We start from the raw sequence: 21,795 nt of genomic DNA on the forward strand, positions 1-21,795 counted from the left end.
CGCGGCCCCGACCGAGGCTCCCCCGAGGCCCACCCCCGCTCCCTGCCGTCGGGCGGTGCTCGCTGATCGACAGCGCGGCAGCCCAATGGCGGCGCGGGGCTGGGCGGCGGCAGCCAATGGGAGCGGCGGGGGCGGGCACGGGGCGGCGGGCGCGGCGGAGCCGCGGCTGAGCGGCGGCGGGGCCGGCGGCGGCGGCGGGAGGAGGATGCGGGCGGGCGGCGGGGCGGCGCGGGGGGCGCTGGCCATGGCGCTGCTCCGCCGCTGCCTCCTGCTGGGCCCGCTGGGGCTGCGCCCGGCTGGCGGACAGGACGGTGAGTGCGGGTTGAGGGGCACCGGCGGCGGGGGATCCCGCACCGGGACACGGCACCGAGAGTCCCGCTCCCACCGGGCACCCCGGGGTTCCCCTTCCCTCGACGGGATGGGCTGTGCCACGCACCGCGCCCGGGACGGGGACCGGGACGGGGACTGGGACGGGCTCCCTTCTGCCCCGGTACCGATCCGGGACGGGCTCCTCAGTCTCCGGACCGGGATCGGGCCAGGACGGGCTCCCCAGTACCCATCCGGGACGGGTCCCCGCTGTCCCCAGACCAGGACCACACTGGGACAGGGTCCCCGCGGTTCGCCTGCCCGGTACCGACCCGGGTCCCCGTCATCCATCTGCTCCGGTAACGGATGGGACGAGCTCCCCGCTGCCTCCACCACCCCCGCATCATCCCGGTTCTGCCTGGTCTCCCCGCAGCCTCCGCCCCGCTCCCCCTGTCCCACCCCACTCCCGGTTCCTGGGTGCCGCCTGTCCCGGGGGTCCCGGGGGTCCCGGGGGTCCCGGGGGTCCCGGGGCCGGCTCCATGCTGCCCGCAAGGCTTTCCCCGGGAACCCCTAATCCCTCCCCAGGCGCCCGACCCTCCTCCGGTTTGAGAGGATCGCCGGACCTGATGGTGAACAGCCAGGAGAGGCGGGCAGCGGGCTCTCTCCCGGGGATGCTGCGGGCCCCGGCAGCGTTGTTCGGGGGGGGATTTGCACCCACCGGGGTCCAGGAAGGCCCCGAGGGGACGTTCAGCCAAACCTCATCCCGAAGAAATTATTTTCCCCGGCATCGCTTGTCCCCAACTCATCCCAGAGCAAGGAGACGAGGATGGGATGTCCAAAGCATCGTCCCCAGCGAGGGGAAACTGAGGCACAAGCCAGGCCAGGATCGCTGGGAACAGGACCCCCGCTGCGTTCCCTGTGTGTGATCTGGGACATCCCGCAGCGGGTTTCCACCCGATCCCAGACCCATGGGTGGATGCCGGAGCTCCCCCAGGCCGGCGGCGTGCCGGGGGCAGGAGCGTGCTGGGCTTTTCCCGGAGCATCGCCCTGTTGCGTCTTTCCTGCATCCTGTGAGAAAACAAACAAAATCCCTGGCTGGATGGCCCCAGCAGGGGTCCGGCTGCAGCTTCACCCTCACCCGACAGAAATCCAGTTTTTCCATGTTTTTAGGAATTGATTTTTGGGAGTGGGTGCGTCCTGTGGCTGGGGGCAAGACCCCAGCCCCCGCTGTGGCTTTGCCTTTGCCCTTCCTGGCCCCTTGGTAGCATCTTTGGAGCCGAGTCGCCGGGTGTGCGTGCAGCTCTTGTCTTATCTCTGGTGTTCTTGCCCGGCGTGCGCCGGCCACGCTCCGGGTGCTTTTACTGAGGGTTTCCTTTCCCAGGATGGATTTTTCCCAGGATGGGCCTCCCCAGCCCCTCCGTGCCCACTGGTGGGGGACTGGAGCTGGAGGGGGGACCACCTGCTCGGGCGCATGTGCCAGGCTGTCCCAGCCAGAGAGAGTTTTCCATACAGATCCTGCTGGCTCCGACCTTCCTTGCCGGAAACTCCCCCAAATTTCTCCCCTATGGCACAGCAGCCCCTCTCAGAGCCCCTTTCCCTGCAGCCCCGGGGACCCCCTGCCATCACCCCCACCCAGCCCACCCCCGGTGCCCCCCCCAAGCCCTGGAGGGCCTGCTCCTTCCTGGCTCTGCCGTAACGGGGGCTGCTGCCAAGTCAGGAGGGTAAACTGGGGATCCCTCCCAGTCCCACATCCCTGCCAGGGGGTGTTCGCAGGATAAACCCCCCCGCTTTGGCCTCCAGCCGTTCCTGCAGGAGTGGGCTCAGGGGGTGGGGGGGCACTGGCACCTTCTGCCTTCGGCCCCCCCTTTTTTCATCCCTGCAGGATTTTCCCCCGCCGGTGCTTTGTGCCCGTCTCCTGGCGACGGCCAGAGCAGCCAAGGCAGAGGCGAAGCCATGCCCGCTGTTGCTTTCCTTTCTGGCTGTGCCAGGATGATGCTTGGCAGGAGCAGCAGCTTTCTGGGGATATGGGAGGGGGTGAATGGTGGACCCCACACCCCCCAGCAGAGGGGCTGAGCGGTGCCTCCCCCCCTCCCCGCCCTTCCCTACGCCCCACCCTGCCCCAGCTCCCCCAGAAAGCCCTGCCTGGCCCCGACACCGGGCGCTTTCAACTCAAGTTTCCAGGATATTCCCTTGTGCCCGGGGGCAGCGAGCCCGGAGAAAAAGCCCCTTTTGTGGCGGGTGCTGGCATCACCCTGGGAGGAGGCGATGGGGATGCAGCTGCCCAAGGTCATCCTCAAGGTCAAGGCTGCAGCCAGGGATTCCCGGGGGCTGCTCAGTTCTGTACATCCCCTTTGGGGGGGGTGGTGGTGTATTTCCTCCTTGCATCCTTTTGTGGCTCCCAAAATTGGGGACCTCCTGGCCTGGGGGATGGAGAGGGGCTGGAGGTGCAGGTCTTGGGTGGCTCTAGGGGAAACTGAGGCAGATCCCTGGATCTCCCTGGGGACTGTTCCCGGTGGGGAGATCAGCCATAAAAGCCCCCAAAAAATCATATTTCAGACAAGGAAAACATTCAAAGGGGCTGCGGGTGCCCGTGGGGCGTCCCCGGGGACAGGCCAAGTGGGGAAACTGAGGCAGGGAACAGCCCGGCTGAGCCCCCCGCCCCATCCGGTCTCTCCGCAGGGGACGGCTGCGGCCACACGCTGCTGACACCCCACAGCGGCACCCTCAGCTCCAAGAACTACCCAGGCACCTACCCCAACCACACCGCCTGCCGCTGGCGGCTGCGCGCCCCCCCCGGCTCCTCCCTTCTCCTGGCCTTCGGGGACGTGGACCTGGAGCCCTCCGAGCGCTGCGCCCGCAGCTCCCTGCTGCTCACCGACCCCCAGGCTGGCGCCACCTACGGTAAGGGGGGGGGGTCCCGGGGGAAACCGAGGCAGCACCTGCGGAGGGGCTGTGGGTGGGGTGGCGGAGGGTGATATCCCATTATGTGAAGTCCTGGATAAGGAGGATATTAGGAAAATCTGGCTTGTTAGCTGATTTCATCACGGGGAGGTGTGGTATCAGAGGAGAGGAGTACCCAAGGAGGGGGTATCTGAGGAAGGGGGTCTCTGAGGAGGGGGATATCCAAGGAGGGGAGTACCTGAGGAAGGGGATACCCAAGGATGGGAGTATCCAAAGAGATGGATATTTGAGGAGGGGGTACCCAAGGAGGGGGGTACCCGAGGAGGGGGCTGTTGCCAAGCCATGGGGGGCACCCAGTTGGGACCAGATGCAGCAACTGATTAATTAATCCTGCCTGCCCAGCCGCTGCCCAAATGCTTCCAGGATTTTCCTGGAGAGATTTAATGGTCTTGGAGGGATTTGACAGTACTGGGAGTGCGGCGCGTGCTGGGAAGACATCTTGCGGGGGGGATGAAGCATCACCACTGGGGTGTTGATGGGGTGGGACAGAAGAGCAGCCCCGAGGCCCGGTGAGGGGCAGGGGCTAGGCAGGGGATGCTGTGGGAGACGCGAGATGGAAAGGAGCCAGTTTAAGTCTGCCACTGCTCCTGGGACTGGGATTTTTCCCTGTTTTCCAGGGCTTTCACCCCTTCTGGGCTGGTACCCGGAGGGGTGGCAGCACGTGAGCTCCTCAGTTCCCATCCGCTCTGCTGTGGCCTTGGGGACACCTTTGTCCCCATCTCCCAGGACCCCAAATCCCAGAGACCGCCTGGCCTGGGCAGGGGGGTCCTGGAGCAGTGCAGGGAAGGGGGGAGCCCTGGAGGATGCTCCCAGGGGGCTGGGGGAGGTGGGCAGACACCCACAGCCCCTTTGGGTGCCTTCGCTGGGGCTGTGCGTGTGGCGGGTTGGGGGTGACGCCGGGCCAGGGTCCCACTCCCTCACCCGTGGCTGACGCCAGCCCTTGAGAAATCCCAGATGTTTTTCGGGAAGCGGCCGCCGGAGCACGCGGAGGCCATGGGCTCCCTCCCGCTGACTCAGCCCCAGTGTCTGGCGCCTGGCCCTGATCCTGCCTGGGGACGTGCTGGGGTCCCCGGGGCGGTGGCGGCAGCCTCCAGCCTGCAGGTCAGCCCAGGGGTCCCCAGCACCCTGGGGGTCTCTGGAGCCGCTGGCCAGGTGGGCGCTGTGCCAGACACAGCAGCATCTGCCCATCTGGCAGTGGGTGGGAAATCTGTGCATGTGTGTCATCTGCAACTCATATGTATGTCGTCTGCATATCATGCAGAGCCGCCGTTCCATCATGGCAGTGACCCTGCGACATCCCTGACATCCCTGCACGCACACGTGTCCCATGTCCCCTGGGCTCACCCTCTCGGTTGAATGTGACCCCGGCAGGGCGAGGGTGTGGGTCGGGGAGGGGAAACTGAGGCACAGCGTGACCCCCCCCCGCCCCCGGCCCCCACGGGGCAGGGGGTGGGTTTCACCACCAGCACCATGGGGACACAGCTCCCTGTCGCCAGGGCAATGATGGCATTTCTCAAAGCATCTCTGGGTGCCCCGAGGCCCTGGTGATGGACATGGGGAAGAGCAGAGAGATGCTAGGGGTGGGTGGTGGTGGCAGTCTGGGGATTGGGGCCACCTCTTGTCCCCGGCTGGGACCAGAGATGTCCCCAAGGAACCCGCCTGCCTGCTAAGCTGAAGTTTTAATCAGGGAGATGGAGACTGCAAATTAATTTGGATTAAACTGGGGGGATTTAGGAAGCAGCTTCACTGGCTCCTGTGAAAGGGGAGACAACGAGGGGATGGGGACGCAGCCCCCGTTTTGGGGTCCCGTGGGACTGTGCCATGCGTGCCAGCCCCGGCAGCGCGGGACGCGGTAGCGGGCGCCTGATAAGTGCTGGCGGCGACTCACGCAGTCCCAGCTGTGGTGGAATGAAGAGGCCCTGGGGGGGGAAGCACTTCTGGGAAGTGGTGGGGTGGGGGTCCCTGCCTGGCTGGGAGCCTGGCTGTCCACGCTCGGGGAGGTGGGGACATCTTTGAGTGCCCCCTTGGGAGCCTGGTCCAGCTCTGACCCCCATGCCTGGGGGCTGTGTCACCCCCGGTGCTGCTTGTGTCTGCGGGGGACAGCATCGGGGGTGAAGAGCTGGGGATTGTGGGGACTCGGTGAACTGCGGGGCGCTGCACCCCAGGTCCCCCCCATAGTGTGGATGTAACCACTCTGGGGCTGGGGCCACCCTGGGGTTGGGACCACCCTCAGGATAGGACCACCCTGGGGCTGGGACCACCCTAAGTACAGCCCAAACGCCTGAGCCCCCCTGGCCCTGGCGAGGGCTGAGCCGGGGGAGGCACCCAGGGACCCCCAATCCTCTCCACGACCCTGTCCCTGTGGCAGGGCCCTACTGCAGGAACGCCGGCCCCCTCACCCAGCTCCTGGTGACAAACTCCAGTGCCATGACCGTCCTGTTCAACAGCACCAGCCACCGCTCGGGACGAGGCGTCCTCCTGTCCTACGCCACCTCACAGCACCCAGGTAGGGGGGAGCATCCCCCAGGGGTGCAGAGATGCCCCCCGGGCCGTGTCTTGGCCCAGGGTGGGGAGCACAGCCAGGGGCAGAGGGAGCTCCTTGCTGACCCCAGGGTGGGCTCCCATTGCCCCAAACTCCCTGAAGACCCATGTTCTCCCTGGCTGGGAGCACAGTGTGGGAGACTCCCAGGCCACCCAGCCAGCTGGGACCCCCCAGCACCCTGGATCCCTGGGTCAGCTGGGACCCCACGATCAGGCAGAGCTGCAGGCAGGGGGCTGATGGTTGCAGGGCCTGAGGGGCCATCCCTCCTGTGATGGGGTGCCCTGGGGCAGGGGTGGGTGCGGTGGGGGTCCCTCACTGTGGGGTGTCCCTGCCTTGCAGACCTGGTCTCCTGCCTGGTTCGAGGCACCCACTACACCCAGGAGCACGTCAGGTGAGTGGCCGGGGGGTGTGGGTGGTCCCTGCTTTGGCATCCCCCACCCCGGCACCGCTGCTGGTCCCCATTGGACCCAGTTTCATCCTCACTCCTCTCCCCGGTACTCGGGCTGCTCTCGCCCCGGGGCTCGTGGGGGACAGCTGCGGCAGGATGAGGAGCAAAGTGGGTATGCAGAGGGGATTCGGATGGGAGCGAGCCCTGACTGCCCCTCGCCGTGTGTTTCAGCGTGTACTGCCCCGCGGGCTGCAAGGACATCGATGGGGACATCTGGGGCAACCCGAGCCAGGGCTACCGGGATGTAAGTGCAGAGCCCGGCTTGCCCCACGGGGCACCCCGCTGCATGGGTCGGCACCCATTGGGATGGCACCCATGGGTGCACCTGCCAGGGATGGTCCCCAGCATGCGTGGCTACTGCTTGTCACCCCCCAGCAGACTGCAAGGGGTGGTTTTGGCCATGGGGCACCCCATGGGGTGCCCGACCCCCTGCCGGGGGGATGCTCTCACCCCTCCCCTGCTCCCTGCAGACCTCGGTGCTGTGCAAGGCGGCCGTACACGCCGGGGTGATCGCGGACGAGCTGGGCGGGCAGGTCACCCTGTCCCGGGAGAAGGGGATCACGCTCTACGAGTCGGCCTTCGCCAACGGGCTCCACTCCAAAAGGTGGGTGAGGGGGGGCTGGGGACCTTGGCCTCATCCTGCACCGGGCCATGGGACCCATCCGTGCTGACACCAGGGACCTGCCACTCCTCGATTTTGGAGACCCCAGGGTTTGTTCACCTGGGGCCCCGCCATTTTCCTCCCCACAGGGGATCCCTCTCTGAGAAGCGGCTCATATTCCACAAAGGTATTTTTTCCCATTTCCCCTGAAATTAAGTCACAATTTTGGCTGCCAAACCCAGTGCCACCCCATGCCCAGGCTGGGGGGGCCCGGCTTTCAGTCTGCCGTCTCCCACCGCCAGCCTGCGGCGATGCATTGGAGGTGGCCGCCTTCAACGCCTCGTCCTGGTGGCACGAGGTGGATGCGCTGGGGCAGGACCGAGTGTGGGCAGCCGAACGGGCAGCGCTCGGCACCGCCGGCCACTCCTGGGCGGCTGAACCCGGCTTTGAGGCCGCCTGGCTGGAGCTGGACCTGGGCACCCGCAGGAATGTCACAGGTGAGTGCCTGTGACCCTGTCCCCAGGCCACCCTGACCGCTGTCCTCCCCGCAGTGACAGAGGTGCCCCCCCAACAAACTGCCTAGAGCAGTTGCAACCCTCCCCATAACACTTTGGAGAGACTGTAGCTCCTTGTGCTGTGGTTATACTGGTGCAAACTGGGATGTAGACAGCACCAAGCCCCGAGACTGTCCCCCATCCTCCTTTTGTCCCTGCTGTCCCTGCTCCACCCGACCCACAGCCGCTTCTGGGACGAACAAGTTAATATTATGCTCTTGCATCTGGTGCCAGCGAGCGCCTTTTGTTCGGCCGGAGCCTGCCGAAAGCGGGGGCTTTGTGCAGCAGCGGTCGGGGAGGAAAATGGGGACATTGTCCGGCCGGAGGCTGGAGGAGGGAGGAATGCGGGCTGGCAGCCGGGGCCGGAGGTTATCGGCTCCTGGGGGCAGAGCGGGGGGTCCGGCACTTGAATCTGCTGCCCAAACCCCCTCCCAATGCCAGAGAGAACCCTGGAGGGGGGCACCCCAGGGGGGTGACGTGTCCTGTCCCTCTGGTCCCCTCCCAGCAGGGACACAACTATCCCAGAGATGGGGTGATTCTGCCTGGGAAAGCTCTGCTCCATCCAGTGGCGCACATCCTGGTGGGGGTGGGATGCAGAGCAGCCCCCCAAGCCCTTCCCCAGCTCCACACCCCCAGACTGATGGCAGGGCCCCCTCCCTGGGCTCACCCCAACCAGGCATCATCACCAAGGGCTCCTCGGAGCAGCATGACTACTACGTGACATCCTACCGGGTCTCCTCCAGCCGCGATGGGAAGAACTGGAGACCCTACAGAGGCAGCAGTGGCCAGGAGGACAAGGTGGGTGGGTGGGGGGTGCGATGGGGGATGCAGAGCCCCTGCCCACAGATATTCGGCCACCAGCACTCTTTTCACCCTCCCCGGCAGGTCTTTGAAGGAAATGCCGACAGCCACGGGGAGGTCTCCAATGCCTTCATCCCCCCCATTGTCGCCCGCTACATCCGCATCATGCCCCAGAGCTGGCACCAACGCGTGGCCTTGAAGGTGGCCCTGGTGGGCTGCCAGCTGGCACGAGTCCGCGCACCCCGGCCCTACGGTGAGCCCCTCGCGGGGGCTTTCGCTCCACACCCCCCTAATCCCAAATGTCCTCCAGGGACCTCTCCCTCCCCACGCACCCGCTCATGGTCCTCGCTCTGCCCTGCAGTGCCCAACATCCCTAAGGAGGACCCCGTCCCCACCAGCCGCCCGCCCAGCCGCACGCCCATCCCCGGCGTCGCCCTGGACCCGGAGAAGGCAGGTGGGTGCCGTGGGGGGGCTGTTCCTGGGGCACAGCATTGTCTGTGGGTGCTCCAGGCACCCACAGACCCACTTGGGCTTTAAGATCCCCTGCTGTGACATGTTTTCCTTCTCTGGGGGCCCCGGGTGGGCTCCCAGCACCTGTGGGTGCCGAGGGGTGGGATGGGGCACCTGGGGGCTGACACTGCCCTCCCTCCCTAGGGTCCACGCTGCTCGTGATGCTGCTCATCGGTGGCTTCTTGCTCCTCTGCTCCAGCCTCCTGCTGCTGGCTTTCCTCTGCCACAGGAAGAGGTGGGTCCCATCCCGCCCCCCGTTTCACCCCAGGGGACCCGGTGCCACCCCGCCATTGCTCACGCCAGCTCCCTTCAGCTGCTCACCGGGTACCGAGGGGTGCAGCCCCCCGTGCAGCAGGTGTGAGGAGGTGGGAGGTGGTGGGGACGGGGTGGCTGGGACCCCTCACCCCTGTCTCGCTCTCCCCTTGGCAGGAAGCCGGCAGCGGAGCCCAGCTGTGGGATCACAAAAGGTAAAGGGTCCCCCCAACCCCTCTCCGGGGGTCCTGCCGTGCCTCGGGGCCAAATCCAGGAGGGGTACAGCTGGTTTAATGGGTGCTGCTGCCAAGCCCTGAGCCATCCCACCCTTGGGGGCACCCGTCTGCCTCCAGCCTCCAAGGGGACCCGAGGGCCGGTGTGTGACAACCAGGGGTTTCTGCTCTCTGCTCAGGGTACCCCAAACTGGAGTCAAGCGAGGTGTGCTCCCTGCAGAGCCTGCCACCCCCCAGCTCCCCGCTGGCCTCCTTCCCCACGGCGGCTGCGCCAGGGGACCTCAGCCGGACCCATTCGCCAGGTAACAGGGGACATCGGGGTGCGAACGGGTCCCTCAGCCCAGAGCCAGAGCCGTGTCTCCCCCGCTGCACCCTGGGGTGCCCATTCGCCCCCCCAGAACTGCACTGGTGTGACCCCTGTCCTGCATCACAGCTCTCTGTGCAAAAGAGACCCCGGCAGAGCTTATTATTTATCGTTGTTTTTAGTAGTATTATTGCACCTCAAAGGCAGGCGTGGGCATCGCAAGGTGGCTGGAGGGTCCCCGGAGCCCCACTCGGTACTGGGGCAGAGGGACGTGCCCGTTCCCCGCGGGGTGGGTGTCCTGCCCCGCCTGGGTTTTGGCGCACATCTGCCCAGCTTCACCCAGCCCTGGGGATCCAGATGTGCTCAGGGGTACCCCAGGTGCCCCCAGCGCACCCACAAGACCCATTCACCACTGCGGGGACAGCCCCCTGCTGTCCCCAGCTCCCCAGCCTGCCATCCACGTTGCAGATTATGCTGAGCCGGACCTGGTGCAGGTGAGCCCCAGCAGCCAGACAGGTCCCTCCACTTTCAAGCCGCTGCCAGACGAGGGCTACACGCTGCCGCTGGTCCTGAACCACTACGACGTGCCGGGAACGTACCACGAGTACGCAGAGCCGCTGCCGCCAGAGCCCGAGTACGCCACGCCGTTCTGTGAACCAGAGCCCGCCGGGCCCCACCGCCCGCTCTGCGGCTCAGCGGGGCTCCCCGGCACTCCGCGCTCCTCCTCGGCGCGGTACGACGCGCCTCCGCGGAGAGATGCCGGCGGGGGGCGCCGGGCGGAGCGGACTGCGGGGCGCGCGGCGGCCGCCGAAGGGCCCTGCCGCCGCCGCGGGGACTGTCCTGCCGCGCTCCCGGGGCACCGCGCCGGGTGAGCCCGGGCCGAGCTGCGGGGCCGGCGGCGCCCCAGCGGCACCGCCCGCGCGCGCCGCCGTGGTTGAATACGTCCACGCACACGCGGGAGCGGCGGCGCTCGGCCCGCCTCCGCCGCGCCCCTCCTCAGCAAGGCTCCGCCGTGCTCTCTGCTGTTAACGCGGCTGCCGGGGCGCCGGAACGTGCGGTTACCGGCCGTCCCCTCCCTGCAAAAATTGTGCTTCCGAAATCTCTTGATGTCGATTCCGCGGGGGCGGCCGTGGAGCCCCCCCGTGCCACGCACGGCAGAAGCCCTTTTTAAAGCTGCGCTTAGCGCCCCGACGGCACCGGAAAGCGCCAGGCTATCACCGAAGTCATGGCGAGGCACGCGTTTTTCTCGAAGAACAGCGCCCGGATCTCTATTCTCCCTCTCTTTCTCCCCATATTCCACTGTCTTTTTCGCCATTTCACGCTTTTCCCCCCCTCAAAAACACCGTATTCCTGCCCCGCTCTCCCCGAAGGGATATGCAAATCGCGCGGAGCATGATGGGGCACCTCAGCGCCGCACCTCCACCGAGGAGGCGGGGGAGTGCCGCTGGTGGGCGGGGCGCTGCGCGCGCAGCCAGGCACCCTCCCGATTGGTCGGCGCTGCTGGGAAGCGCTTCCGGGTGTCGGCAGGCGGCACCCCCGGAAGGGCTCGGTGTGCGCGGCGGAGGGAGCGGAGCCGGCGGCGGTGGCTCGTCCCGCCCGCGGGTCATGGCGAGGTACGGGGTGGGGGGCGCCGGTGCTTTATACCGGCTTTTTGCGCACCGAAACACGACGGGGCCCGGGAGGGAGCTCGGGTGGTGGGTGCGGCAGGCCGTGTCCCGCCGCTCGTCGGGCCGGGCCTGCAGCCGGTGCTCAACGCCCGGCCGTGTGGGGGGTCCCGGGGCGAGGAGGGGCGTCCCGCAGGCCGGGCGGTGCCGGCTGCCGGTGCCCTTGACTCCTCGCCGGGCTTCGGCCCCGCTCCGGGCAGCTGGCGGGGGCGTCGTGGCACGGGGAGGCGTCGCTCGGTCCCGTCACGCCGCTGCCCGCCGGCGGTCGCGGGGGCCGGTGACCTCTTTGAGCTGTTGGCGGGGAGGGTGGTGGAAGGAAGGCTCCCTGAAGGGGGCCCGCGGGGGTGTCCCCTCACGGGATGGGGCTGTCCCCTCCGGGACGCCGGTGTCGGTGTCGCAGGGGTAACGCGCGGAGCTGGGAGCCGGAGGAGGGAGGTTGGATTTACCTTCGGCATCAAACATCCCCATCGAGGAGGGGAAAAGGGCTTTTTTTTATCCCGTCCATTTCAGTTACTTTCCCTAACGGGTATGGGTCTGTGGCAGGTGCCTCTTCCAGCCGCGTATGAGAGGGGTTTGTCTCACGTTTGTAATAACCAACACAAAACCCAGCAACTTTTCTACAAAGTTTTTCAACCGTTTTCTCTATTCACAATAAAGAGACACCCAGACCAGATGGTCCTTTGCAAAACTATTTAAATAGTGGTGAAAATCATTGCATCTTAATGGAAGAGGGACCCCCCCCGAGCACTCCAGGGAATGCACCAAAGGTTTGTTTGGCTTTAATGCAGACTTTAAGGACAGCCGTAACCCCGCGCTGTCCTCGCTAATGAGTTACAGCGGGTTGGCAGTGCTAATTGAGGCCGCCAGACCTATTCCTGCTGTGGAGGGAAGCTGCTGTTGCAGAGCTCCGACCTCGCCTGCACGTCACTGCTGACAGCCGATACCGACATCCTCTGTCTTCTGGTGGAAAAATGAAATTTGGCCAAACTTCTGCTCCTGCTTCAGGATCCCGGGGGATGCCTCGTCCTCCGCAGCGGCGCGTGCTCGCGTGCTGCTCACCGATGTGTCGTGTCTTCCAATAGATAAACCCTCTCGCGCCGTAGTAAGGACACCGCGTGCCCTCTCGCGTGAAGCTGTTTTCTATCGCGATCTGACGATAGAATGGGTGATACGAAAAATATCTGGTGTTCCTGTAGGAATGGGAATTGTGTGGAAGAGAGGAGGAAGCGAGAGTAGGTTAACGCTGACTGCTGACGTACTGGGAAGGCTTTGGAAAATGGCCTCTCCGTTCGCTGGCCCCACAGCGGTTGCTGATGTAATTAAAGATCTAGACACTCAGATAGCTGTAAGTAAAGCGCTGGGGCTTGGCATGGGGCCGGCATGCGGGATTTGTCCTGGGAATCTGCTCATCCGTTAGTTTGGCGTTTGGTGATCTTAATGGCACGCAAAGGGTGCGATAAGATCCGCAAATAAATGAACAAAACGGTTTTGTGCTAGTAAAGCGCGTTCTGCCTGAGGATTTCCGAGATTTCTTCCCTGCATGGCGGGTAAGAATTCCTGCTTTGTGGATTTGTAAACCGAGGCATGGGACTGAGCAGCCTGAGATCAGCCTAAGCTAAAGCCGTGACTAGCTCACTGAAGTCCCTCCTGATCTTGTGCTGAGCTCCTCGTCCAGAAGTGCCATCTGAGGGCTTTTCTTGTGAGGATGTAATGCTTTTCTGTCACTAATTAGTTAAAATTGAGCTAGGAATTTGCTGAGGGCACCACAGAAATGTGTCTTGGGTATAAATTCTCTGAAAACAGCTCCGTGTCTGTAGGTGCGGCAGTGCATGAGCGTGCCTTGGACTGAAGCACTAACGCAGCCGCTTCTAAGTTCTGTGTGATTTCTGTTTTGTGTTTTGGTATGAATTAATCCAAACTAACAAAGCTTGCTCTGATGAGGGGTGAATGTCTGTTTGTAGCTCAGGTAGCAAACGCTCCGTTCGTCACTTTGTATGTGAATGTGATGCAAGGCTTTTTAAACAAACTCCTCTTCTCTCGTAAGTTCACCCTGAAACACATGTGCTTCTTGGAAAAGGTGTCTGCTCTCAGAGGCTGCTTCTCACCCGGCTCCGGGCCCAACAGCAGCCGCTGCGTGAGGGGCTTTCACACCAAACTGTTCATTAAATGCTCACTTCACCTGACAGACCGGTCACTGCTCCCCACGCCGCTTGTGGGGGTGGAAGGCCCAGGGTTTGGACGAGTTTCCTTTCACGGAGCAGTGAGGACAGAGCAGAGCTTTGCTGAGCCTGGATTTTAGAGCCTTTGAGCCTGAAATATAGTAGTTGCCAGTCAGCCCGTGTGTTAGCTCGGTGGCCAATTACCTGAATAACTTCAGGCATCGAAGGGTGAACCTGGAAAATCTGAGTAACCAGTTCAGGTGCTGCAACCCACTTCTGGTTCCCTGATAAAAACTCAGTAAATCTGACTTAATTTACTGCAGCTGTTGGTTGCCCAGTGTGGGAAGAACAAATCGAAGGTGTGGGTGCACACGTGTGTTTCTCTGTCACGTTACCTCTGAGTTACCTTGTGCTCTCAGAACCCAAAAACGAACACTTTGTTGTCAAGCCCGCATCAAGGGACGGCTGCAGGTCAGGCTTGGAGTGCGGTGTTGCCAAAAATGAGACCTCCACCCCGCAGCAGTCACCCAAGGGAGCTTGAGCCCTGTCGTCTTCTCAGGCCCACGGAGCGTGAGCATCAAAGGTCAAAGACTCTAACGCTGCACGTGCCGTTCCCCTGCGTTGCTGCCGCGGGAGCAAGCCGTGTCCTTTAGTTAAATCTTCTTTGCGTGGTCTCTTCCTCAAAGCTGTTTGTGGTCCAAGTGAAATGCGTTCAGAAGGGCCCTGACTGTAGGGTGAGGGGTGGACACGTGCCTGTGGGACTTGGCCCGAGGAACGAGCAGGAGGGTCAGTGCCACCACAGAGCTGCTGCCTCTTGGCTCTGCGCTGCGTGCAGGCGCTGTGCTTCTCGTGGCAAACTTCATATTCCATACACCAGGGAATGTCTTCTCTTCTTCTAAACGTTGCTCCTCCCTTCTTGCTGCACCCAGACAGACCTGATCTTTGATAAACCTCTGGGCCCCGTCAGGACGCTGCGGTTTACCCTGGTCAAAGACGCAATCACCTGCAGAATTACTTCTCTCTTTGCTAACTGTGGCTTTCATTTCCTTTTCCAGTTGATTGGTTTGGGTCCCCACAACGCCAAGAAACAGCAGGACCTAGATAAGCTTTATGATCTAAAAGCTAAAGCCCAACAGATTATGAACCAGTTTGGCCCTTCTACCTTGATCAACCTCTCCAACTTCTCCTCGATAAAGCCAGAACCAGCCAGCACTCCCCCACAGAGCTCCATGGCCAACAGCACCACCGTGGCAAAGATGCCGGGGACGCCCAGCGGAGGAGGACGGCTCAGTCCTGAAAGCAACCAGGTAATTTCATCCCTGACTTTAGGAGGAGATGCTCAGACCTGCCTGTGGCTGAATTCCTCTCCTTCCTCAAACTACCGGCAAATGCTTTATGTCTATTAAAGTATCAGTTACGGAGTGAGCAAACATCTTCACGTATATCTTCCCTCCCAGGCACTTTCAGGCTGGATGGGGTGTGGACACTGTAGGTGTAGAGACTTTTTCAGTCTCAGGAAAATATATACTGGGGCTGTGATTGGGAAATTCTTTTAAAGTGTGGTTTAGATAGGAGAAATAGAAGTGCGGGTTTGTAGGCTCCGTCTCACTGGGGCAGTACGAGGGGCGGCATCGCTGGCACGAACTGCTGGCTTGCCTGTTTGCTTGTTGCGGTGTGGAGTCTTGGACATGTGTAAGATAAGCTGCCGCCCAGCAAGCGCCCCAGGAGCACACCCTGATCTCTCTGCGGGCTTCGCTGGCACGGTGACCCCTCTGGGAAGTGCACTTGTCCCCCGACACAAACACACGCGCAGCAGTTCCGCCGTCGGTGTCAGGGAACCAGGAAGGGCAGGAACTTCCCGTGTGTGTCTGGTTCATCTGACCCAGCTGCCAGATCGGTGGTGGTAACTGTCATCTGTATCCTATGAGACTAAGTGTCCTGCGGTTGTTGGGCAGCAGTAAAATTTCTGCTTCCAGCCGTGCCTGGGCTGAGAAGGTGCTGCCTTCTGCCCTAGAATAACCCAGCACTCACATATCTCTCTTTGCCATTTGAAACACTAAAGCTGGTAAGCGCTAGAGCTGTGGAAATACTTCCTTTGTGCCCTGAGCACAAATTTAGCTACTGATACATTGCTTGCACTCGCTGTCTGCCTCTTAAGACCTCTAGTTTTGCCTTTGTCCTCTCTTGGCAGCAGCCTTGCCTCAGCCAGCAGCATTTTAGTGCCGCTTTAGTGCAGGAGACTTATTTATCGCGGCCTGCTGCATTCTGCTTTCTGTTCAGAGCAACCGCTGGTGCTTGAAAATGACTCCTTACCACCTGATATTTCTCATCTACGCCATTCCTGAACTGATACGCTGTGTCAACACTTGTGGCTGGGGCCTCGGGGGTGGCAGGGGAGGAGGTCTTTTGTGGCTGTGCTGCGTGAGCAGCTGCTTTGCTAAAGCAGGGCAGTAAATCGTTCCACTTCTCCCACACGCTCAGGTTTTAACCAAGAAGAAATTGCAGGACCTGGTGCGTGAGGTGGATCCGAACGAGCAGCTGGATGAAGATGTGGAGGAAGTAGGTACCGACCCGTGGCAGGGGCTGCAGAAGGAGCTAATCTGGGATTTTTCGCGGATCGGTGGCCCTTTGTCCAAGGCAGGGAGGGTTGGTTCATTTTACACTGCCCTATTCTCATGTTCGCTGCAGCCTTCAGCCACCCGCGTCTGTTTCTGCGTCCCAGCGCCAACAAGGGTTTTACAACAGCAATTTTAGCAACCGCCTTTGAAACTCCTGCTTCTGTGGGTCAATTTTCACGCTTTCTGCGTTGTTTGAGCTGCTCAGTACTGATAAGTCTGGTCGTTGTCCTTGTTGTGCCACAGATGCTGTTGCAGATCGCTGACGATTTCATAGAGAGCGTGGTGACGGCTGCCTGCCAGCTTGCACGGCATCGCAAGTCAAACACCCTGGAAGTGAAAGATGTCCAGTTGCATCTTGGTGAGTCAGCTTTTCTTCCCCCCTCAGCTGAGAGCTGGACGCACACCCTGGGGTCAGGGCATGGCTGCAGGTGTCAGGGTGGAAACCTGTGAGTAGCTCTACAGGTTCATTGCTACTTAATAATGCCTTAAAAATGGTAGAATCACAGAATGCCCTGAGCTGGAAGGGACCCACAAGGACCATCGAGCCCAACTCCTGTCCCTGCACAGGACACCCCAAATTCACACTGTGTCTCTGAGGGCCTTGGCCAAGCGCTTCTGGAACATCGCCAGGCTGGTGCCGTGATGCCTCCCTGGGGAGCCTGTGCCAGGGCTCCACCACCCTCTGGGGGAAGAGCCTTTCCCTAATGCCCAGCCTAACCCTCCCCTGGCACATCTCCCTGCCGTTCCCTCGGGGCCTGGCGTTGGTCACCAGAGAGCAGAGACCAGCCCTGCCCCTCCTCCTGCCCTCGGGAGGGGGCTGCAGAGCGCCATGAGGCTGCCCTCGGCCTCCTCTGCTCCAGCTGAACAAACCCAGGGACTCCAGCTGCTCCTCGTACGGTTTCCCCTCTAAACCCTTCCCCAACTCCGTGGCCCTTCTCTGGACACTCTCCAGTAGCTTTATACTCTCAATGTCCTGCGGCGCCCAACGCTGCCCACAGCACTCGGGGTGAGGCTGCCCCAGCGCGGGGCAGAGCGGGACAATCCCCCCCTCGCCCGGCTAATCGGGATGAATGGGGTGTCTGCCCCTCACCATCCCCTCTCCAAATTTTGCAGTTATGCAATTTCTTGCTGCCCATCAGCCCGTGTGGGAAGGTGCCTAGCACAGGGACTGCGTCTTTACCATGTTTAATGCCGTGCAGCCCTCCACGACTCTGCTTTTGTGAAGCTTTTATAGCCGGTATGTGGGTCGCCGGCAGGCCTCTAGCACCGGCTCCAGGCGGGCGTGCTGCCGGTGTGTGTGGGACGACGTGGGCGGTTGGAGTGGAGCGTGCTGACCTGCGCTCTCTCTTCCAGAGCGTCAGTGGAACATGTGGATCCCGGGCTTTGGTTCTGAAGAAATCAGGCCCTACAAGAAAGCCTGCACTACAGAAGCTCACAAACAGGTAAGGAGCCCTCAGCAACACCGAGAGTCGCGTGGTAGAAGCCTGATGTGGGGAGGGTGGTTTTTTGGACTCCTGGCAAGATGTGAACTTGTAGCTTCTTTTGGACTTGAAATAGCTTCTGGAGTCTCTGCGCCTGTTGGTGCAGAGAGCACTGAGGCTCCTCTGCGGTGCCGCAGTCTGGCTGCCCCCTAAGAGAAGCAGCACTACTTGCTGTCTGAAGGGCAACACAGCTTGGAAGGGTTAAAAAAAACCAGCTGAGAGCTACCCCCTTGCAGACTGTGTGCTCTGACTTTGCACAGAAGGGACAGAAAATGCACTGCTAACTCCTCTGGTTCAGGAGAAAACCCATAGCCGGGTTTGGGGGATCGAATGCTGGCACAGCCCCTTGAACTGCTCCAGGAGTCTGGATGTTCCCGGCGATCTGTGGGGCTCCCACAGGCTGTGGCTCGAGTTCCTGGGGCCATTTTACATCTGCCTGGGAAGGCAGCAGAGAGCATGCTGCTGTCCTGGGATTTCAGCTGTAGATTGAAGCCGAGGGGTTTTTCCCCCCTTAATTTTGCTTTAACTGAACGAGGCAGCACGTTGTAGGTGTACGGTCAGAGCCAGGGAAGGAGCTGCCCTGCAGGAGCCGTTGCAGTTCGTGGGTGATGAGCTCCCCTCCTGAAGCTTCCGCAGCAGCTGCTGGGCAGAGGGAGAGGAGGCCTTGAAGTGGGGTTTGATCCCTGAGCGTGCTGTTTCATCCCACTGCCCCTCACTAGCGTCAGTGTTTTACTTGCCAGCCCCAGCTGCCGAGGAGAGGAGCACAGACGCTTTCTCTTCCTCTGGCTGCAGCTTGGGACCACATTAAGATTCAAACGGACGTGAAAGACCTGTGTGAAAACAAGTCAGGCAGTGTCCTGAGACAACCTGAGACACCTTGTTCCTGCAGGGCTACAGGCTGTTTTGCAGTAACCTTGCCTGAGACGCTCGGCTTCCCACGTTGTTCTCTTTCTTGTTACAGAGAATGGCACTGATTCGCAAAACCACCAAGAAATAGCCCCTGGGAAGAGCCGGGAGAAGATGTCAGTACATTCTGGGATATCTGCCTCTCCACTGAAGCCGCCACGATGCCATCCATGGGATATTTTTTTTAATGCTTTACAGAGAAGCATATATTTTTTATTAACGGTGCAGCAATATCTTGACTTTATGAGGAGATCTGCCAAAAACATTCTATGCCCCCTTCCTCATTCGCCCTAAGAGTGCGACATATCTCAAAACAGAGACTTTTATTTGTGACTTGAAAGTGGTTTATCGTATAAGTGATTATCCAAGGGACAGAGCATCTGATCTTGCGTGGGACAGTATTAGAAGCATCTGTAGAGGTTTTTGTTTCTTCCTTCCTGCCCCAGTACTTTGTAATGTCAGTGTTTATATAAATACTTGCATTTGTTTTACATGAATAAAGAAATTATTAATCTAAAACCATGGCACGGTCTTGTGCTCTTCAAACAGCATGCGGAGGGATTGCGAGTGAAACGGGCAGCCCCCATTCTGGTGTGACGTCTCCTGCCCTGGGGTTTAAAGTGAGTGGAAGGATTTGGCCGGCCTCTGCCACACTGACAGGGCTTGGTGGGCGCCTTCCCCTCTCTACATCCAGCCCAGAGCGAGTAGTTTGGCCTTGGCTTGGATGTTTGGACCATTAGGAGTGGGACTTGGTGACTGCAGACAAGAAATCAAGGCAATCCTGGTTCTCTCCTTGCCTGGGACATAAAGAAAGGCCCTGTGCTCCTGCCTGCTCTGCTCAGTCTTCATCAGAGAAGCTGCAGGTGCCATTTGTTGTGAAGAGGGAGCCGGCAGCTCTGCAAACCCCCCACAACAGGGAGGCTCCTCCGCACCCGCGGGCAGGAGTGGGGCCGTCTTCCCTGCCCGGCTTGCTGCTGGCACCCTCAGCCTCCTGGTGCCTAGAGGGGAAACCGCCTTTGCTGAAGTAATTCAGGAACTGGTACGGGCTCTCTCTCCTCCTCTCATCTCGGTGCTGGCCGATGAGCCCGGGGAGTGCAATAAACGCAGGCAGCCTCCCAGGCAAGGCCAGTCTGGCAGGTGCTCGGGGCCAAGGGAAGCTGTTCCTGCACCGCAGCCGTGCTCAGCTGCTGCCAGGGGGGATGCGGAGCTGCTCAGCGGCTGCTCCAGCTCGGGGTACCCGGGAGGAGCTGCTGTTTGACCAAGGCTGCCTCACCCTCCCGAGCAGGGGGAGGCCAGCTCTGAGAGAACGGGCCGGGGAGTAAAAGGGGTTTCAGGTCAGCGCTGCTCTGACGTGGGACCTGGGGGCCGGGAGGACCTGCGGTTCCTCTCTGCAGGAGGGGGACAGCCCTGTAGAAAGGGGGTTGGAGAGGGAATAGAGGAACGGGGGTGACACTGGCTCTCCGCAGACCACGGCCCCATCCTGCCTGGGGACTTCACCCTTCCCATGGGCAGCCTCGGTGCAAGCCGCTTCCCCATCCCCAGGAAAGCATGGGCAGGCAGAGAGGTGAACGGGGGTGTTTAATGTGTCCTTGCAGTTGCTCTCCACCCCTGCCCTCACCCCGCCTGCTCCATCCCTGCCTCACCTCCCGTGCAGCACGGTGGGCAGAGCCCAGCATGTCCCAGCGCCGCTGGGGCAGGCTACCAGTGTCCCCAGCTCTAGCACGAGCATCTCTTCCGCTTCTCTTCCTTTTCCGGCGCCCGAGCCTTGAGCGGTGCTGGCAGTGGGACGCTGCTCTTCACCCCATCCCACGCCTCGGTGGGAGCCAGCTGCCCCGTCTGCAGTGCCTGGTAGATGGCCAGCGTCAGCATCTGGAAAGCCTGGACCACGTTGCTGGCATCCTTTGCCGACGTCTCGATGTACTGCATCCCCAGCGAGGCTGCCAGCTTCTCTGCCTCCTTCCTGCCCACCCGCCGCTGCCCTGCCAGGTCACTCTTGTGCCCCACCAGCAAGAAGATGATGCGGAAGGGCTGGACCGTGTCCATCACCTCCCGGTGCCACTGCCGGATGCTCTCGAAGGACGTGCGGTTGGTGAGGTCGAAGAGCAGCATCCCCCCGGCTGAGTTGCGGTAATAGGAGCGAGTCACAGACCTGGAGCGCCAAGAGAAATGGGGTGAGCTACCCCCGGGTTCCCCTGCACTGCCTGGGGCAGCATCTCCCCTGCCTGCAGAGCAGCCCCAGCCACGTCTTGCCCCCTGCAGCCGGCACAGTGCTCCCAAGCCACCATAAGGGTGAGGAGAATCATCCCTTTTGCTGTATCAGCAAGGGGTCCAGGCAGCTCTGTCCCTGCTCAGCCACCAAAGCTCGTCCGTCCCCTGCAACCACAGCCCCTGAGCTCGCCTGTGCCCTGCAGCCGTGTCCCTCGGGCTCACCCAGTGCCTGCAGCCACAGGCCTGCCATTCTCTCGTCCCCAGCAGCCACGTTCCCCCAAGCTCCCGGGAAGCTGCTTTACCCAGCTCCCAGCGGGCTCCCAGTCTCTTGCCCCAGCCCTCTGCAGCTGGTGGGGCAGAGGGGTGCTTGGGGGTGGCCCACAACCCCTTTGGAGCTGGGGCCAGGGCTTTACAAGGCAACACGAAGGCCCCCTTTCCCTCGGGAATGCCCTTGGCTTTGGCTCACCTGGGCCCCTGCAGCCTGCCCGGTGCTGCGCAGCGTGGTTCCTCACCCATGGGGCTCCCCACAGCAAGAGGACCACAACAGCCCACCAGCACCCCCAAACCCAAGGGGACGCCTCACTCCCAGGACCTCCCCAGCTCCTTCACCCCATGGCCGGGGCCGGACCCACCTGAACCGCTCCTGCCCAGCCGTATCCCAGAACTGCAGCTTCACCCGCAGCCCCGGCTCCAGCTCCACAAACTGGACGTAAAAATCCACCCCCACCGTCTGGTTGACGGCGTCCAGGAAGACGCCCTCGGTGTAACGCCGCAGCAGCGAGGACTTTCCCACCGTCGAGTCCCCCAGCATGATCACCCGGAACTGGTACTGCCACCGCGGCTCCATCGGCACCTCCACCGTCTGCTGGGACCTGCCGCCCCCGCGCCGGGCGCATGTACAGGCAGGCAGACAGCGCCGGGCGCCTCCGCTCCTCCACCCAGGAGGCGTTCCCGCCCCCCCATGGGTGCTGGGTGGCCTCTTTGAAGCAGCTTTGCTCCCTTTATCTTAGATCCATCCGGCTGGAAGCACTCAGGAGGGTGCCTGGTCCCATTTTCCCACGGGATGGCCCTGGGACATGAGGCCCATCAAGTGACATGGCCATGTGCAGCTGTGGGGTGGGTGTGCTACCCCATCAATGACCCCCCTGCCAAAGCAGAGCACCCCCCCATATCATGGATTGAGCATGGCAGCAGGTCCCTGTCAGGGGTCCGGCACTCAGCACAGCCTTCATTTAGTGCAGAAAAGC

The 21,795-nt window shown here is 61.9% G+C and overlaps 3 protein-coding genes and 1 non-coding gene across 6 annotated transcripts; 2 read left to right on the forward strand and 2 right to left on the reverse strand.

The window, feature by feature from the left end:
- The first annotated feature begins 146 nt into the window (after positions 1 to 146).
- Positions 147 to 10,384, forward strand: LOC135316799 (discoidin, CUB and LCCL domain-containing protein 1-like). 2 transcript variants are annotated; one of them, XM_064471480.1, is made up of 15 exons: positions 147 to 311; positions 2,986 to 3,207; positions 5,636 to 5,773; positions 6,149 to 6,200; positions 6,429 to 6,501; positions 6,728 to 6,861; positions 7,008 to 7,045; positions 7,161 to 7,355; positions 8,035 to 8,210; positions 8,298 to 8,466; positions 8,575 to 8,667; positions 8,868 to 8,958; positions 9,153 to 9,190; positions 9,388 to 9,510; positions 9,981 to 10,384. In XM_064471480.1, the coding sequence occupies exons 1-15, from the start codon at positions 206 to 208 to the stop codon at positions 10,382 to 10,384; spliced, it is 2,052 nt and encodes a 683-aa protein (XP_064327550.1). In that variant the 5' UTR covers positions 147 to 205. The 2 variants fall into 2 exon arrangements, with proteins under 2 accessions (XP_064327550.1, XP_064327551.1); XM_064471481.1 differs by having other exon boundaries at positions 148 to 311; positions 8,089 to 8,210.
- Positions 10,385 to 10,550: 166 nt separating this feature from the next.
- Positions 10,551 to 10,681, reverse strand: LOC135316836 (U11 spliceosomal RNA). The gene has a single exon (XR_010376061.1). It is a non-coding gene; the product is annotated as a U11 spliceosomal RNA (small nuclear RNA).
- TAF12 (TATA-box binding protein associated factor 12) lies at positions 10,618 to 18,862 on the forward strand. Of its 2 annotated transcripts, none has more exons than XM_064471485.1 (6): positions 10,618 to 11,125; positions 14,391 to 14,642; positions 15,817 to 15,894; positions 16,197 to 16,311; positions 17,307 to 17,395; positions 18,396 to 18,862. In XM_064471485.1, the coding sequence occupies exons 1-6, from the start codon at positions 10,619 to 10,621 to the stop codon at positions 18,429 to 18,431; spliced, it is 1,077 nt and encodes a 358-aa protein (XP_064327555.1). In that variant the 5' UTR covers position 10,618; the 3' UTR covers positions 18,432 to 18,862. The 2 variants fall into 2 exon arrangements, with proteins under 2 accessions (XP_064327555.1, XP_009509343.1); XM_009511048.2 differs by lacking the exon at positions 10,618 to 11,125 and adding an exon at positions 12,388 to 12,521.
- A 1,194-nt stretch (positions 18,863 to 20,056) lies between these two features.
- Positions 20,057 to 21,410, reverse strand: LOC135316778 (ras-related protein Rab-39A-like). Its single transcript, XM_064471361.1, has 2 exons — positions 21,181 to 21,410; positions 20,057 to 20,489 (listed from the first exon to the last, which is right to left on the reverse strand). The coding sequence occupies exons 1-2, from the start codon at positions 21,393 to 21,395 to the stop codon at positions 20,057 to 20,059; spliced, it is 648 nt and encodes a 215-aa protein (XP_064327431.1). The 5' UTR covers positions 21,396 to 21,410.
- Between the last annotated feature and the right edge of the window lie 385 nt (positions 21,411 to 21,795).

This window comes from Phalacrocorax carbo, chromosome 22, assembly GCF_963921805.1.
Source record: "Phalacrocorax carbo chromosome 22, bPhaCar2.1, whole genome shotgun sequence".
NCBI lineage: Eukaryota > Metazoa > Chordata > Aves > Suliformes > Phalacrocoracidae > Phalacrocorax > Phalacrocorax carbo.

What these genes read in the sequence shown, in the direction of transcription:
- LOC135316799 (XM_064471480.1), top strand. Translation starts at nt 206, where the DNA reads ATGCGGGCGGGCGGCGGGGCGGCGCGGGGGGCGCTGGCCATGGCGCTG. An exon ending in CCGCGCACCCCGGCCCTACG is followed by an intron (nt 8,467 to 8,574) that starts GTGAGCCCCTCG and finishes TCTGCCCTGCAG; the next exon opens with TGCCCAACATCCCTAAGGAG. An exon ending in CAGCTGTGGGATCACAAAAG is followed by an intron (nt 9,191 to 9,387) that starts GTAAAGGGTCCC and finishes CTCTCTGCTCAG; the next exon opens with GGTACCCCAAACTGGAGTCA.
- TAF12 (XM_064471485.1), top strand. Translation starts at nt 10,619, where the DNA reads ATGTCGATTCCGCGGGGGCGGCCGTGGAGCCCCCCCGTGCCACGCACG. An exon ending in CGCCCGCGGGTCATGGCGAG is followed by an intron (nt 11,126 to 14,390) that starts GTACGGGGTGGG and finishes TTCCTTTTCCAG; the next exon opens with TTGATTGGTTTGGGTCCCCA. An exon ending in AGATGTCCAGTTGCATCTTG is followed by an intron (nt 16,312 to 17,306) that starts GTGAGTCAGCTT and finishes TCTCTCTTCCAG; the next exon opens with AGCGTCAGTGGAACATGTGG.
- LOC135316778 (XM_064471361.1), bottom strand. Translation starts at nt 21,395, where the DNA reads ATGGAGCCGCGGTGGCAGTACCAGTTCCGGGTGATCATGCTGGGGGAC. An exon ending in GCTGGGCAGGAGCGGTTCAG is followed by an intron (nt 20,490 to 21,180) that starts GTGGGTCCGGCC and finishes TTGGCGCTCCAG; the next exon opens with GTCTGTGACTCGCTCCTATT.